This window comes from Clytia hemisphaerica, unplaced genomic scaffold (genome assembly GCF_902728285.1).
Source record: "Clytia hemisphaerica strain Z4C2 unplaced genomic scaffold, Clytia hemisphaerica genome assembly, whole genome shotgun sequence".
NCBI classification, from domain to species: Eukaryota; Metazoa; Cnidaria; class Hydrozoa; order Leptothecata; family Clytiidae; genus Clytia; species Clytia hemisphaerica.
The window spans coordinates 144,285-159,407 of record NW_027104424.1 but is presented as its reverse complement, the minus strand read 5'-3'; the positions used below and the strand labels follow the sequence as shown (position 1 = coordinate 159,407).

Genomic DNA, 15,123 nt, shown 5'->3' with positions numbered 1-15,123 from the left:
AACAATCCAAAAGCCTCGGATTTCAGAAATTTAGCTTTAGAAAGTACTGATTTTAACAGATTTTAAGCCCTTTAATTTCTTTAATAAGGAAACTAAGGGTATTGAGAACATCGTATGAACATTTAAGCTTGGAAATTTCAAAAAATTAAGAACAGCCCGGTCTGAGCTAAAATTTACAAGTTCTTATTACAAAAAAGCGTTTATCACTCTGAACTGTGTCGAAGAAAAAGCCGTGATCGTCTGACACGGGAAAAAACCTGCAACAAAATAGTAAAATCTTACAAAGATAATCTTCACTCATTGTCTCAACAAGAAAAATTGTCCTCGCAAAAAATTACTTTTTTTAAGTTGTAATACAATCAAGAGATCATTAATTGTCGTTAATTTGAGACTAGAGTTCCTAAACGCACGCAGTAACGAACGAACATACAGGGTCCAAAATAGAGGGAGGAATACCTACAAACTAATATCTAATAGCGGGGAGGGGGCGGCTATTAGGTACCCGAGAGTAATTAATAGTATTTAGTTTTCTTTTGACGAGTATGTAAATGCTCAACACTTTTCTACATTTAATTATAAAATATATTTTTAAAAACAAAGATACTATAAAACATTATTTCAATAAATACTCTTAAAATAATTGCATATTTTTACACATTATTTACATATTTCTACATTTCTTTTTCCGTTTCCATTTTCTGTTTCCGTTTCCATTGTCTATTTCCGTTCCCAATCGTCATCAGACCAATCGCTATCTTCATCTTCTTCATCTGAAAACATAAACAAAAACAAAAGTTACGCAATCTTTATATGGAGCAAGATATTAAGGGAATTTAAAACACTTACCAAGGCGAAAATAAAAAAATATAGTGTTTCCGGAATGCGGGTGAAGGAAAAAAGCTCTCATGCAGCCGGCCGGAAAATGTTTTTTTTGCTATTTTTGATAAGTTAATATCATTAAAATAGAACTTTAAAGATAACTTTTATGTACAAACATGAAGTAAGCCCTGAATACTAATGTATCAACTACTAACGAAAGTCTACGGCCGGGTCAGAAAATTTGTTTTTTTTAACCCGGCCGGTTTCCGGAAACACTACATTTTTTTATTTTCGTCCAAACACACTAATTTTGTGAGTAGCAAAAATCTTTAAAAAAAGCTGGTGGTGTTATGAAATGCCCTTCCCTATACCCGGGAAAGTTAACTATTCTAGGATACGGAAATCATCGTGCATACTAAACACTGTTGACCCTGTTCTCACGACAATCAGAGTCATGGCGTATCAGCGATATTATGATAGATTATGACCAAGTATTTATGTCATGAATGCTTCTAGTTTCTAGATTTTCTATGAAACTATATGATTCTTTGTCAAGAGGCACAAGAAGAGTATTATTATGTAAGCTTCACTTGATGTTCTCTAATTCGACGTTCTGCTATTCGACGCGCTCCGTTACTCGATCACATTGAAAGTCACCGTCAACAAGAAATTCTCATAAACGACCCCGTACTATTCGATGTGCTCCATTATTCGATCACATTGAAAGTCACCGTCAAAAAGAAATTCTCATAAACGGCCCCCGTACTATTCGAGACGTTCCCATTATTCGATGAAAACCCAATCCCCGTTGAAAATCGAATTAGAGAGCGTCAACTGTAGCTAATCTTACCTGAAGTAACGATGGTATGTTCTCTCATACCGGCGATTTTGCTTCGAAGGAAGGCACCATCTTCTCTCATGGTTTTCACTTTCGCTAAAGTTCCTTCGACTTGTTTCGATAAATTCAGTTGACGGACACGTTCTTGTATTGGCGTCTGAAAAAGAAATAGTAAAGTGAGTAGTAAATCAGCGACCGCAGTCGGGGCGACCCAAAGACTCATCTTTTAGGGGAAGGCGCTACTTTTTTCTCTGGAGTGCGTCACTTACCCTTGATCCTTCACTTAATTGCTGAGCATCAATCAGAGAGGCATCAACTACCATTTTGTGAATCTTTAGTATGACCCGGCTGGGGATCAAACCAACCAACCAACAACCTTGCTTGTTGTAGCTGGATGCTCTACCTTCATGCTACGGTCGCTAATAAACCATAGCATTTCTAAATCTTGGCTATTAGTACTAGTAATCGTATGGTTTGGATTGCACGACAAAACATACGATTCCGAGGTAATTGTCAGTAAATAATCATTAGTAAATCATAGTTTATTTAGAAAAAGGGAAAATTTTCTAAGGGGACAAAAGTGTCCCCCACCGAAGAGTGCAAAAAGTGGTAATAGTGCAATTAACGATTAATCGTACTCCTCTAAACCAATCAGATTCGAATAATTTTGCACGGCTGACGGTTATTAATATAATACTTGTGATATTTAAATTTAATGGTTCTTAGTACAGTTTACTCTCTCTAATTCGAATCTTTCTCTAATTCGAATAAATTTTTTGGGCAATTGAAGATCGAATAGGAGAAAGTCAATTGTATCACTACATTTGAGAGGCTTGGGATTTCCATATTGATAATCAATCCCCAGTTCTGAATTACATTAGCAAATTCTTGAAACATATTCAATTTTTTGTGTTTCATTCTTATATAAAGTATTTCTAAGTGCTTTTTTAAGAACAGTGGAATTACCTTTCTGAGTTTTTTGCCTTTCCGAATACTTTGAAGAAGTGAGTATCTATCGCCCTTGTCTGCTTTCTTAGTAGCTCCTGCTGCTGAAGCTGGTACCTTCTTCAGAGTTTTGCCTTTCTGAATACTTTGCATGAGTGAGTATCTTTCTACCTTCGCAGCAGGTTTCTTAGTACTCTTGGTACTCTTGGCGGCGGTGGCAGGAGGTGGCAGTGGTGGAGGCGGAGGTGGTGGTGGTGGTGGCGGGGGTGCTGGGGGAGGCAGTGATTGGCAGGAGTATTCAGAGGTTGGAGGTTGGGCGGAGTATAGTGAGTATAACGATTCAGCAGGAGGCGGTGGGGCGGAGTATAGTGAGTATAATGATTCAGCAGGGGGCGGTGGGGGCGGAGGGATTATTGATGGTCGGGGTGCTGAATAAGGTTTAGAAGATTTCTCGGATTTAGAAGATTTCTCGGATTTAGAAAATTTTTCGGATTTAGAAAATTTCTCGGATTTAGAGGATTTCTCGGATTTAGAAAATTTTTCGGATTTAGAGGATTTCTCGGGTTTAGAGGATTTCCCGAGTTTAGAGGATTTCCTAGGTTTCTCTGATTTAGTAGGAGGGATCGGCTTTTTGGATGCCTTTGGAGACTTAGACTTTTGTTTAGTGATTTTGGTCGTAGGTGGCGGGGGTGGAGGTTGAGATGGCGGAGGCGGTAAATCAGATTCAACATTCTTCTTTCCACTGCCACCCTTTTTCTTTTTCTTCCTTCCAGAAGGTTCAGGTTCAATCACCAGTTCAGATGGATGTTGGGGATGATTGTGATCCGAGTGTGCAAAATCTAGCAAACCACTTGGTGGAGCTGGTAAAGCATAATGTGAATTGAAAGCAGATCCTGGTATGCTAAGATTGGATGACCCTAGAAATAAAAAAAGAAAGAAAAATTTTAAATCCTAACTCCGGAAATATAATCTTAATGAAACATATATATATAAGTCCTAGCTCCAAAGAATGCTGAAAATGACCCCTCCCTCAGATAAAATAAACAAAGTCTTTCTTCTCATGAAACTAAGATCAAAAGAACAAATTGAGAATAATGGAAAATTAGATTCCAGAAATGGCAAAAAATGCTGATATTTAAGCTCCTTTTAAGTCAATAAGTGCATAAAGTAAAGATATTAAGAACATTTTCAGAGAAATTAGAGAGAAAACATCACGAAAAAATAAGAAAAACCGAGCCTCAGTAAAAATTTACTGGTTCTTATAAAAAAACAAGTTTAGTTGTCTTTGTTGTCCACAACGTTATTTCACCATTCACCAAACTTCCTTAAAAACGTCAAATGGACGTTGAAACAACGTATGTCAACTGTCACTAGCGAGTTTTTATATACCGCAGAGCACTATATACATAATTCGGTACTGTACCTGGGGGCGGATGGTCCAAAGATTTCATCAGGTCTGTGTAATTGATGTTTGGAAGAAATACCTTCATCCTGTAAAATAAAGATGTGCATGTGGAAATAAACAAAACAATGAACTTATCTCGAAATGATTGTGCATCTCGTTTGAAACAGAATGTTAATAATACAGTAGAGTCTCTTCAACTCGAACCTCTATAACTCGCATGTCTCCTTAACTCGAACAAATTTTCTCGTCCTTTCAGTTAACAATGACTTATAAACTAAACTACATAACTCCAAACTTCCTTACCTCGAACAAATTTTTTCAACCCTTCAGTTAACAATGACTTATAAACTAAACTACATAACTCCAAACTTCCGTAACTTCAACAAATTTGGGTACGTACATGTTCAGTTATGGAAACTCTACTGTACAAAGAAACAGTTTTTTACACCCATTAATATTCTCCAAATCTTTGAAAAATATAGTGACCCAAAGCCCTGGCAAGGCTATTTAAAAGACATATCTAATCCAAAATCAAAAGAAAATGATACAAAAAGAATCTTACGGAGGGCCAGTCGAGCCGTTCTTTTTCTTTTTGAATCGGTTTTTCAATTTGCTGATGAAACCGATGGCAAATGTTGTCTTCTTTAGTTCACTTTTTGCTATGTCTGAAGATCGAAAAAAGTAGAATTTAAGTAACGAACGAACGAATTTAGAAACATTTAAATAGCAGCAAAATCAAATAGATAACCAGACAGTAATAATTGCTTATTTTCAAATTAGCCGATCGTCAGTTGTTTGCCGGATCAGTTATTTAGATGAGAGCTTAAAATGCAATTGAAGAAAACTACCAAAAGCGAAAAAAAAAATCTTGGTAAACATACCCTTTTTATTTAAGAGTTTGACTCTTCTCCGAATTACTTTCCCAACAAATTGACCTTCGTCGACATCAACGAATATCAAACCGTATTGTTGATCATTCTAAAATAATAAGAAGATGATAATTGATTACCTAGCCTTGATCATTTATATACCCTGGTTTCTCGATCCCGGCCAAGCAAAAATCATTAAACACTACTCAAGGCTATTGAAAAACTTTTTTTAAACAGAAAATTTCTTTGAAATACAAATTGGCCTACATCGAGTATTGCTACCATTAGGGCAAGCAATGTTCTAAACAATTGGAGAAAATTTCATTATTTGTCTGAAAATTTTGTTGTTATTTCTCACCGGTGAAACGAAAAAATGATAAGTAGGAGCATGAAGGTGTAGGAGGGATAGGCTGGAGTTTTTATAAGAAACTTCACTTATTGGTCATTTGAACTAATAGAGATGACGCGTTCTTTAGAAAAAGTAATAAAACTGTTTTTATTACATGTTAACGACCAACCAAATCAAATAAGAGCTTGCAAAAACTCCAGCTTGTCCCAAGTAGGAGGGAGTCGGAATAAAAATGTATCGAGTTGGGTGACCAATGTGCATTTCGAGAGTGTAGAATCCGTGAAAAAGACACAAATCAAAAACATACTCGGTGAAACCTAACAAATAAAACACCAAAGACTTGGAAAATAGTATCTAATAAGGTTTTTAATAAATTATCTACCAGCAGACACGTGTTTTTCAACCCAACGACTTATCAGTGCGGCTCGGGTAAGCGAGTATAGAACTGCTGTTATCACCAGAGTGCTCAAAACGCTAAATGTCTATTATCAGTGCTATAAGAAACTCTTTTCGCCAGAGAAAGAGCAGAAGCCTAGCTTAATTAAGACGTTGTTTAAACGTTGCTGTCCAGCTTCGTTCTCAAATATAACGATTCCGAAAACAAAATATCTCTTACCGCGTCCATGAATGAATGGAATGCTTCTGTTAACAATTTATACCTCAAAAGTACTGTGATTTCAAAACAGTAGAATTGCTCAAATGTCTAAAAAACAAGGAAAAGAAAGACAAAAGCTGGATTGGCATAGGCTGTTTTAGACCATGTCGAACTTATCAGTCGGAAGAGATTTGTAACTGTAATTTCGTTGTCTTATAACGAGCGTTGCACTCCTTCGCATGTTTCCGACGCTCTTGCTCTATCCATGATATGCACCACTGGAGAGTCTTCTGAGAACTTTTAAGATTTTCCACCCAATACGTCACTTAAACAGTAGAAAAAGTGACGTATAGGCCCGTTTCATGTGACGTCACATGTTTACATCGGCTCGTTACGACCCGCAAAACGGCCCGACTTTCAGAGGCAAAAAAGACTGGAGGCACGCAGTTTATTTCAATTTTCTCAGAATCTAGAAGGAATTTTGAATATAAATTTTAGTATGTTATCTAATAACTATATAGGATTCTTATACTAAAATTTCATGAAATGGCCCGATCTTGTTCAACTTGTATGTGACCACTATAAACACCAACGGTCCGAGCACATACCTGCTATATGCCGATGATACTACGCTACTCCGACACACAAAGATCCAAGAACTGCAGAGCGCCATCGAATCGGTCCAAAATGAAATAGACAACATCAACCTTTGGTCTGAGCAAAACAATCTTTGTCTAAACACAAAAAAGACAAAAATGACAATCTTTTCGACCAGACAACTTGCACAACGCCATTCCCTCGCGGAACTCGTCACGGTTATCAAAAGCGCTGGACAGGATATTGAACAGGTCAAAAATTTCAAAATTCTCGGTGTTAGATTTAATGAGCATCTAGACTGGACTGAACATGTCAACCATACTATGAGATCTTGTTTTGCCACGTTACGCTGCTTAAAACGATTCAAGAACACCGCATCATGGCAGCAGCGCAAGATGCTTATGGAGTCACTGGTTCTCAGTAAACTGACATATGGCATCGCTTTACTATCCGATGCTACAAAAGCCCAGATTGAGCGTCTTCAGAAAGTCCAGAACGCCGCCGCTGGCTTCGTGCTCAAACGTTATGCCAGAACCAGCGACGTAATCGATCTCGAATGGTTACCAGTTTCTGAGATGGTTGATCTAACAATCGCCAAGATTGCCCATAGCGCTCTCCACAACCCCCAGCTGGCCGTCATACCTCAAACTCAATAGACAACCGGATCCAGACAGAGAGCTCCGAAATGGTAATTTGGTCGCACATGACATTGAGGACACATCTCGTCTAACTGGCACCTTTGCACATGAGGCCGCAAAATGCTTCAACAACTTGCCTGTTGATATCAAACGAATTGACAAAAAGGAAAAGCTTTGCTGATAAATGCTGGAATTTTTATTTGATAGGGCGCTAGCCAAATCTCTAAGCTAATTCAATTCAACCTCGAGTCACAAACTTAATCAACACAGTCGATCTAGTATCTGATACTTACGTGTAGTCTTTAGCATTTGCAGCCTAGTCTATTTTCTAAGGTCATTTATTTTCAATCACTTGCTATATATTTGGACTCACTCTTCTTGTGTTTTCTAGCCCACCAGCGATTCTAGCGTTCCCCTTTTGATATATTTATTTTATGTTAATATTTATTTTATTTTATCTAAAAACATTGTTCTAGCATTTTATATTCCTAAATGAGACCGAACCTATATTCTATTTTACCGCAGCCATTCCACAACATTTTGCCATCACAATATCTAACAAATTTAACCGAATGGTTTTAGTTTTGATGTTAATTCGATGTTGCGCTATTACGTCTAGTCTATTCTAAATTCGAATTTTCTTCTCAGTTTGATCTCCTATGAATATATTAAAATATTATCATATAAGTAGTTTTTCTCCCTAATATTTAATATTTACTATTTCATTGCATAACTAGGACTTTGACAACCTACACAATTCGACCTATGTGTTTTTTATCTATATCATCTTATCCGACGAACCTATTTTTCAGCGTCTTCTATATTAGGTTGCCCATTGATTTACTATTTCTATACTATGTAGCCAACCAGCCCACTAAGCTTCCTTTAATGATTTAGCTGTCCACTTCGTATCAGTTTGAATCGTAGAATTTTATATACATTTATATACATAACATATACATAAAATATTTCAACTTCTTGTAAGAAGAACCAATATACTTTTGGAGATCAAGAAATTAATGATGAAAAAAAAAAAAAAAAAAAAAAAAAAAAAAAAAAGAGATTTTGAATAATAAAATCAAAACTGTCTTTTTCCAGCGAGCGCTTCGTGTTTTCTGCCTCTGAAAAACCGTAACTATTTTGGCGCATGCGCATACAAACGCGAAAAATCAAAACATTGAAACAGGTCTATTGGGTGGATCAAAAACAGAAAAGTTGCATAATTTCGTGAAGTCATTGCAGTGACGCATATTACTAGTTACACGGTCTTCTCGAGGTGGGATACGGGATATACAGGGTCAGTAAAAACCGTATTGGTGGCGAGGCTTGCCGAGTCCCAATACGGTTTTTACTGATCCCTGTATATCCCGTATCCCACCTCGAGACGACCGTGCAACGGATTTATCCCGTTGAAGTCCCTTTGCATGTGTTCCAAAAGCACGAAAATTTTTCAAAACTCTCCAAGCAGATACTTACAATAAAGAGCAAACTGTAAAAGCGGGATATGTGAAAGTGACATTTTATTGCATCGCAATTGAAAGTCTTGCTCAATCCATATCAACCAAACAAAAATAAAAATAAAAATAACTTAAATATTTTCTGCATCCTATTGACACAAACATTCTCAATCACTGTTTTCCACTTGTTTTATTTTGTCTTTTCAAAACAAAACATTCGAATTTTGACAGCTCTGTCGTCCACCATGGCTTCCTGTTGATCGAATGGAAATCTGAGTCGTTTTTGAGCTGGTTATAGGCTTCCAGAGAACATGACTTTAAAGCATTCTGAAGGATTTCAATGGAGTCCATGTTTTCGGATTCAAGTGTCTGAAAAGTCATAGAATTCAATAATGACTTGTATCTTTTTAAGAATGTTTCATTTTTCCACATGAAGCTTGGTACAAAATCTTCTTCGATGTATTTGACTTGTGGTATGGATTCTGAGTTTGTTATTGCTTTGTAAACTGTCGATACTGGTAAATGGTCACTGATGTTCAGAAAGTTTGGATCAGAAATGACTGTGTCTGAAAATTGGTTTATGGAGTTTGACGAAACGCAGATGTGGTCAATGTATGACTGATTTGGAAGTGTAGGGTGGTTGTATGTGTAGCATGGACCAGAGCCATGGCTTATGTCGATTGGTATGAGGTTGTTTACTGATAAAAAGTTCTCTAGAACTTTCGTCAATATGCAATGTCTTCTTTTTTTTCTCAATCGAATGCGAGGAAGACAGATACGGTTTATATCCCACCTCCACGTGATGTCTTTCGACCAATGAAATCGCGAGAATCTTACTGATGCGGGATAACATGAATTATCTTAAATCCGCCAGTGATTGAATATCATAGGAGAATGAATACGTTAAATATTTCTATTTCGTATACTAGTACTAATAAGTTTGCCAATAATTTTGAATTTTTAGCAATAAAACTAGTGGCAAACACTTGGGCTATTTTGGGTGCTTTCGTATAAAACACTACGTCATGAATACCGTTGGAAAGATAATCTAAAACAGTACAACGTTATACGATTCATTAAATTACCCAAAATCAACAAAGATTGGTTTTCTTAAAATTAACCTTACGGAGATAATCTTTCTGTAACTTCGATAGTAAAAACTCTACATAAAGTAAAAGATCGGAGATCACTGGTCGAAATTGACGTAACGGATGAAAAAAGTAGAACTTCCTTCAATTTTTTTTTGTTCGCCTGAAACTTTTTAATGACGTAATCTTTTCTTCAGGCAAAAAAGGTTAAGAAAGAAATTGTTGCCCATTTTGCACGAAAGCGGAGACCTTTTTATACTATAAAAAGATAATTACTGTGTTATAAAAATCTGCTCTCCTACACAAACTTTGCGCCCCTCTTGTCTACGCTACTGCTTTGAGGACTTTGAGCTGGTCCCGGGGGGGGGGCGTACTTAGGCAAATGAAGGGTACGGTATGTGCCACCCTTAAGGGTACCTTTTTTGGACTTCCAAAGTCCCTTTAAGGGTCGGAAAAATTCAGAAAATCAAATCTCAGTCCCACTAAGGGTCGGAGTAATGGAAAAATAGGAAAATTTCAACTTTTTACCCCCTGAAAGATCGAAATTTGGTCAAAATTGGTCAAATTTGTCCTGCTAAGGGTCGTAAAATTCCCAAAATTTTCCTTAGTTTTCTCCTTTTTAGCCCCGGAAAGGGTCCAAAGTTCGAAAGTCGGGCGGCACCTCCCCCGTCAGCTCGCAACCCTTCCTAGTATCCCCCCTCGGGAGCTGGTATGGGGCCGTTTTTGTAAATGCAGAGTTTCAGATATGGCTGAAAGGGAATTTGCTCAGCGAAGCTGTACATTGAAGTAGCTGAGGGTTTGATGGGTGTTCAGAGGGCAAAGTTCCCGAAAAAATATTTCCATATGTAGATAATATTAGTTATTTTTGTTTGTAAACAACCAACAAGTTCAATTCCTAGAAAATAGCTTTTCTATTTTGGATTGAATTTCAAAAACTTAGATTGAGTATTTTAGCCGGTATACGGACACAAAGTGCTTAGAAAAACCCCTCTGCCCGGCCAATAAGATTTTAATAGAGTTTTTACCTGTAAGTCTAGTAAATGTATGAGATGATTTTTATCACGAAAATTCTTGACCACACAAACAACACATGTCATTTTTAGTTTCCAGTCTTCTTTCAAACCATCTATTATCCATAGTTGAGCAATACTCATCGCCATACACTGTGCAAGAAATATTCAATTCAAAAATATTTTATTAGAGAATATTAAGTAGACAAAATTAATTCTATAAAACAATTTTTTAGCTCGAAAAAAGCCTTAAGATTCCCCAGAAACTATATAATATACATGTTTGTTTTTTTAAGAAACTAGTTTTACCAAGCAGCCTCAATGTTTCTTACATGTTTCTAAACTTTTTGACATAATCAGATTATTTTTTATGCAAAGAAAAAAAAGCATTTGTTTTGATTGGAAGGTTCTTAAAAAACCGAATTCAAAAATGTTTTTTTTCTCATTCTCAGTCTCAGCATGTTTCTTAGATGTTTCTTAGTTTTTAGGCATTCTGAGCCTCATGTTTCTTAAAAGTGTGTTTCTTAAAAAAAAACGCGTGTGTACACTTGAAAGGAAACAGGCGGTTCTCCCTGGTACCCCTGGTAACAGACTACTGGTATAGATTTCTGGCATCAACGTTCACTTGAACTTTGGCCCCGTCCCAGCAATCAATTTAAAATGATGGAAAATCAGGATAGGATGAGGACTGATGAAAAGTTGGTTTTAACAAATAAAAAAGTACGAAATCCTGAAATTGGCCAAAAAAAAGATTAAGGAAAAAACGTTATACCTCGTAATCACTATCCATGTCGTTTATAATGGAATCGCATTCGTCTCTATACAACAACCTAGACACCACATGACCATTGTCAAGGGTTACTGGAATACTTTGTTGTTGTAGCAACTCCAAGGAAACGGTTGACGGGATGGGTAATGGCGGACGTGATTGGTATTCAACTAATGGTTTGGACATTTCTGCAATGTTGCTGTAGACGATCGCATCTGAAATTAAACAACGAAGAGTCACTTTAGAGTCTTAACTTTTTGGGACGTTCTACGCACCAGTATAGTAGCGTAGCCAAGAAGATTGCAAAATGCATAACACCGCGATTATCCTTTTTATACAGTTGACCAGTTTACTTTCTCAAGGGGAATTGGGCACAGCAATTATCTATTATTGAGCAGATAATGTGTCAAAAACGAAAAATAGACCATAAAAGTTTTTTATAAGAACAAATTATAGAAACACAGGCTTTGATGACCAAATATTAAGTTAACAAATTTCAAGGCTTCACGGACTCTAAAATACTCAACTTTATTAGGAAATCGCAAAATTTTTTCAAAAATGACTCAAAAACTCAACAAGTTAAGAACAGTACACACGGTTTGGATAATTATTTTGTGTACCGAAATATCAAAAAAACAAACTTATAAACATCTTCTGTACCGCTAATCTAAAGGTTTTAAGTGAAATTATTATCGAAAACCTCTCTTTTTGGATACACGATATTGTAAGCAAAAAAAACAATAAAGTACCTGGATTAGATGCATCTAAAGCTTTGTCTACCATTATGGGGTTATTCGTCTGTGTATGCGTAGTACGGAAAAAAACGACCCGTCCGTCAATCATTTTAGTTGAAACATCAACTTTTTGTGGCTCAAAACGATCCATAATACGCTGTGTATTTGTTTTATGATGTCTCTGTCTTTGAATTTGTTCTTTAACCAGAGCCATGAATTGATCATTAGTGCGTTCATACTCCTTAGTATATTGCCGATTCTCTTCTTGCACACGACCAACTGCTAAACGGAACGCGCGGTGTGCCTGACGGTCGAAAAGAGGGTTCTTTTTCAGGCAAGAAGGGCGGTATTCTTTTTCAGTGTCTACCGCTAAAGTTTTTTGCACTTTTTGCGGAACGTCCACCACTTTGCGGAGAGGTACTTTGAAGATAGAGTGTGTGGATTTTTCTTTTTCTTTTTTCTGATGACGATGTGGTTCGTGATCTTTATGATGATGTTCCACTTTCTTAAGTTTAACGCCGTGTAAAAAGGGCTTATCGTTTTCGTCTGTGTGGCCATGTTTTTTACCCCCAGAGGCCGTACTTCGGCGATGGTGCCGGTGTCCAGGGGTCGTTTCCTTTTGCGTAAGAGTACGACTTTGGCGATGATGATGTGCTGGAGAGTCATCCAAGTGTTTGATCTCACTTTTCTCTCTTTGTTGTGCGAAGCGGGGATTGTTAGAAAGGTGACGGCCAATAGTTTCCGCATCCTCTTTCTGCTTAGCCGGTGACTTAGCCGGTGTTTTTCTTAACTTTATCCCACCATAAATAGCATTAGAGTGTTCAGGGCCCACTGAAATTTTTCGATTCTTTTTTTCTGCAGTCGGCGGTTGAGATACGCCTGATTTATTCTTACCGATTTTCGATTTCTCACTAGACACCAAAACATTTTCTGATTTACGTTTGACAGCTTCGTGAACATCATGTAGGAGGACTTTATCAACCACATTTTCAGCACCTCCGTAAATCTCTGATTCGTTTAAAATCTCATCATAAAAGACATCATCCTGGACACTAACACCAGGAAGGCCCTCATTATCTCCATAAGCGCTATAAACATCGTCATAGTCGTAATTATCATAAACATCGTTATCTCCGTAAGGATTATCTCCATAGTTTCCTTCATAGGCATCATATTCTCCCTCATTTTCTGCTCCTTCAAAATGATCAATATCCGCGCCTTCCAACTCGTGCCAATCTTCGTAATCAGCATAATCATCATAATTATTTGCCTCATTTGCTGCATTCTCGGCCCCATGCTCCTCATACGGCAAGTCGTAATAATTCTCATTAATTTCGTAATAAACATCGTCGTAAGGAGCGTCATGACCCTCGTAAACATCATCGTAATGGTTACTATTATTCTGCTCAGGTGTGTCGTAAAAAGCTCCATCGTAATAGTCATCTACGAGAGTGACGGCACTCTCAACGATCGGGGGTGGGGGCGGAGGGAGATTAGGCGTCTTTGACTTTTGCTTAGGGACAATTATACCCGCTTTCTCTGCCGCTGATTTCCCTGATGTGAACGGTTTTACATTAGGTGTTTCTGGGAGTTTTCGTTTGGGTTTAGATATTGTTTTAGGCGGTGGCGTTGTGGCTGCAGTTTTAGTTTTGGCGGAGGGTGTCGGCGGCTTGTGCTTCTCCTTCTTTGGTTTATCTTTCATAATTTTTTTTTGTGGTTGACCGAAAGTGGTTTTACTTGCAGTTGACAGCTACATCTAAAATACGAAAACCATAACAAAAATTACAGTATTTTTGATCAATATACGAATATAGCGCTCTTTCGTCTAAGATTCCCCTTTCAAGACTAAGATTTTGCTGATTTCTTCAGGATTACCAGCTGCTACAATCATGGACAAAACATTTGAGACAAAGGGAATTTCACTGCGAAATTTCAAACACCACAAATGATTTTTAAGTGCGTTAAACTACAGTTGGAAAGTAAAGTTTTAACTCTCAGTTTTAACATGAGACTTAAGACTAAGTAGCTTAGGATCTCAGAATTTAAAAGCTCAAATTTGCTCCAATAAGGCTTAGAATATAGCCTGGAAACCACCGAACCCCTCCAAAATCGAAATATTCAATGAAAGAAAGTTGAAGTGCTAAAATAGCAATTCTTTAAATCTAAATAACTTTAAATTCTTAAAAACGTTAAAATACACTCAATATGTATATATAATCTCAATATGTTTCGAACATGATTGTAGTAAATATAGTAAAGGGTTGTTTCCAAATGTACAGAAAAAACCTTGTATTAAATTGGAAAACCGGCAAATTGGTCCTGGTATTTTTAGTTGAATGACAGTAGAATCTTAGCCAAAGCGTTTTTTCCGAAAATTGAGCATGAAAATTCTTAAAAATTGGCCAGAAAAATTCCCCTAACTGAAAAGCAACTAACACTTGCAAACAGCTTCCAAGAAACCTCCAAGAAATTTACAAAAAATTATAAATTGAAATAATGACAGTCTTACCTTGCTTTGTTTTGAGCCACCTGGACAAAAAATTTGAATTGAATATATTTTTTAGGTTAATGAAAACAAAGCAGACGTCAAATATTTTTACAAGAAAAAATACTGACGTCAAATTAAATTTTTGAAAATTCGTATAGTGCTTAGCCTATACTAGACATCACTCGCGTTGTTTCTACGCAATTAAAGTCTATTTCCACTTCGAAAATTTTCAATTCAAATCGTCATTCAAGCTATTACAACAGCCCGGTTCATCAACTTTTCTATACCGAAGTTTATTGTCATCTAGTTTTGTAGCGAGTTGAAAAAGAAACTTACAGTTTTCATAGGCTGTTTTAGACCCTGTCGAACTTATCAGATGAAGGGGTTTGTAATTGTAATTTCATTGTTTTTTAACGAGCGTTGCGCTCCTTCGCATGTTTCCGAGGTACTTACTCTTTTGTCTTAAATCCGCCACTGCTATTATGTAATTGGAGGACTGTTGGAAAATAATGTAAAGGCAAA

At 36.9% G+C, this 15,123-nt stretch overlaps 1 protein-coding gene across 1 annotated transcript; it reads right to left on the bottom strand.

Moving 5' to 3' along the window:
- Positions 1-676: 676 nt before the first annotated feature.
- On the bottom strand, positions 677-13,865 carry LOC136820422 (uncharacterized). Its single transcript, XM_067076604.1, has 10 exons — positions 12,129-13,865; positions 11,383-11,594; positions 10,626-10,763; positions 5,842-5,928; positions 4,889-4,985; positions 4,570-4,672; positions 4,026-4,093; positions 2,624-3,519; positions 1,670-1,814; positions 677-770 (listed from the first exon to the last, which is right to left on the bottom strand). The coding sequence occupies exons 1-10, from the start codon at positions 13,813-13,815 to the stop codon at positions 718-720; spliced, it is 3,486 nt and encodes a 1,161-aa protein (XP_066932705.1). The 5' UTR covers positions 13,816-13,865; the 3' UTR covers positions 677-717.
- Positions 13,866-15,123: the final 1,258 nt, after the last annotated feature.